Source organism: Berghia stephanieae, chromosome 8, assembly GCF_034508935.2.
Source record: "Berghia stephanieae isolate SIO BIC M18660-M18661 chromosome 8, UCSD_Bste_1.3, whole genome shotgun sequence".
Lineage (NCBI taxonomy): Eukaryota > Metazoa > Mollusca > Gastropoda > Nudibranchia > Aeolidiidae > Berghia > Berghia stephanieae.
The window spans coordinates 8524048-8526547 of record NC_088367.1 but is presented as its reverse complement, the minus strand read 5'-3'; the positions used below and the strand labels follow the sequence as shown (position 1 = coordinate 8526547).

The window sequence follows — 2500 nt, the reverse complement described above, 5'->3', positions numbered from 1 at the left end:
TTCCTTGTCTTTCGTGTCGGATTTCCTCGCACTATACTTAGACGTAGAAGTGGACGCATTGCTCACATTTGAAACCCTATCAATACTGGAGGAGCTCTTTGTTCTTTTCTGGATAGAATTACTCAAAAAACTGCTCACTCTCATGGACAACGGAGATTTGGATCTTGGTGACCTTTCAACTACGACCAATGACGAGTTCGACGCTTGATGACCTCCAGAGGTCAATTGAGGGGTTGGTTGTGAACTGTCACATTGTTGTTTACTATTATTTTTTACACAGGTGGCGCCACTTTTGGAACGATTGTTGCTTACTTTGCTATCTCTGCTGCTTAAGCTTGGTATCGATCTTGATTTGCTGTTGCTCCGACTACTGCAGCTGCTGCTTCTGCTACCGATACTGTTGCTCCGGTTAAATTTATCGTTGCTGCTACGTCCATTGATAACATTATTATTAATATTACCACTACCACTGGCACCGCAATCCCCATCAGAGGAAGTCTGGGAGAATTGTCTACTTATGCCGCTGCTATTATTAGAAGAAACAGAAGATGTAGATTGTCTCCCTGACGATTTGGCACCGAAGGATTGCGTGGCATTTGACCTGGTGAACTGTGACCTTTTGCTATGGCTGCTATTGCTACTCATTGTTATTGGTGGCCGTCCTGATTATTATGATCCTTGCCAAATACTTGAATTGGATGAATCGATGAGTTTGTTATTCTGAGTGTCAGCGACTTCAGGGGTCGATGGAAAGTACTTAAGTATTGCAGACTCACTCAATACAAATAGAGCTGTGAAGTATCGGTTTTCAACATTAATTATGCACAATAAATTATTCCTGGTCCCTGGATTTCTGAAACAAGAGAAAAAGAAATGTACAAAAAAAAAAAAAAAAAACTCACAAAAAACATCAACGCCAAACAAACAACGATAACAACAAACAAAACAAAACAATTCACAGGGTCTTTAATATTTAGTGTTAATAATAATAACACTAACACCACCACCACCACCAACAACAACAACAATATTGATAATAATAATGATAATAATAATGATGATGATGATAATAATAATAATAATAATAATAATAATAATAATAATAATAATAATAATAATAATAATAATAATAATAATGATGATGATGATGATGATGATAATGATAATAATAAATAATAATAATAATAATAATAATAATAATAATAATAATAATAATAATAATAATAATAATAATAATAATAATAATGATGATGATGATGATGATGATGATGATGATGATGATGATGATGATGATGATGATGATGATGATGATGATGATGATGATGATGATGATGGTGATGATGATGATGCCGGCAGTTTGAATTCTTCCTTTATCAAAAGTTGGACAAGCTATTGGTAAAGGGAACGCACGAAACTGTCATATGAATTATCGTGCTGTGCAAATTTACTTTTAAAACGTTATCACTGTTTTCATTTTTCTTTGAAAACACCCCCGAAAAAAAAAACAATACAAAAACAAAACACAAACAAACAAACAAACAAAAAAAAACCCAGTAACATTACTCATTGAACATCGCCTATAGATAGAATGAAGTTGACGTCACTCGGGTCTATGTTATTGTTTTTGGCCATCCACGTTAATGAATAATTCTCACTTAACTGTTTTATCCAGACTATAAAAGTTTATGGTTACACATAGTTTTGTGTGTTGGTCGGTTACAACACAAAGCTCTGTGTAACCATAAACTTTTATGGTCTGGATAATACAGTTAAGGGAGAATTATTCATAAACGTGGATGGCAAAAAAAACAAACAAAAAAAAAACCCAATAACATAGACCCGAGTGACGTCAACTTAATTCTACCTATAAATTGCCTTTCCTCAACTTGTGTAGATACTGACGTGCGCTTATTTGCAGGTCTGATATCCAATTCATAATGGCCTCATTGTTGTAATGGAAATCTAATAATGATGCTAAACATTGTCCATTATAACAATGTTAAACTAGGCCCATAAGTGGGTTCGGATGGCAGATCTGCTTATGTGACCCCCTCGCCTCAAATCGGAATTATAATGGACCAACACAAAAAAATTATGTGTAACAATGAAGGTTTATAGTCTGGTTAATACAGTTTAGTGAGAATTACTCATAAACATGGATGGCAAAAAAACAATAACAAAGACCTGAGTGACGTCATCTTCGATCTATTTATATCCCTTGACTCAATCGGGTAACAACAACATGTCGGAATGGACCAGAATGTGCGGCTATGTGTGGTCTAGTGGTATGACTCTCAGTTTCGGATCGGAAGGCCCTGGGTTCGAGCCTCGCTCGGCGCATAGTTGAGTCCTTGAAAAGACTCTTTATTCATATTCTCTCACCGTACATGGTCATTAACAGCGTCGTCTCTGTCGAAAAAAAAAAATGTAATATCGCCTAACAGGCGTCATGTCTCGTTCTATGTGTTACTTATTGCTTTGTAAATCGCTTTGTGCACGT

The 2500-nt window shown here is 35.6% G+C and overlaps 1 protein-coding gene across 3 annotated transcripts in view; it reads right to left on the bottom strand.

Moving 5' to 3' along the window:
• LOC144978120 (oxysterol-binding protein-related protein 11-like) overlaps positions 1-2500 on the bottom strand; it is a 67124-nt gene that overhangs the window by 60332 nt on the left and 4292 nt on the right. For all 3 annotated transcript variants that reach the window (XM_078923746.1, XM_078923745.1, XM_078923747.1), the window contains exon 2: positions 1-853. This exon is cut by the window's left edge and continues 138 nt beyond it. In XM_078923746.1, the coding sequence (XP_078779872.1) occupies positions 1-645 (645 nt within the window). In that variant the 5' untranslated portion in view covers positions 646-853. The remainder of the gene's footprint in view (positions 854-2500) is intronic.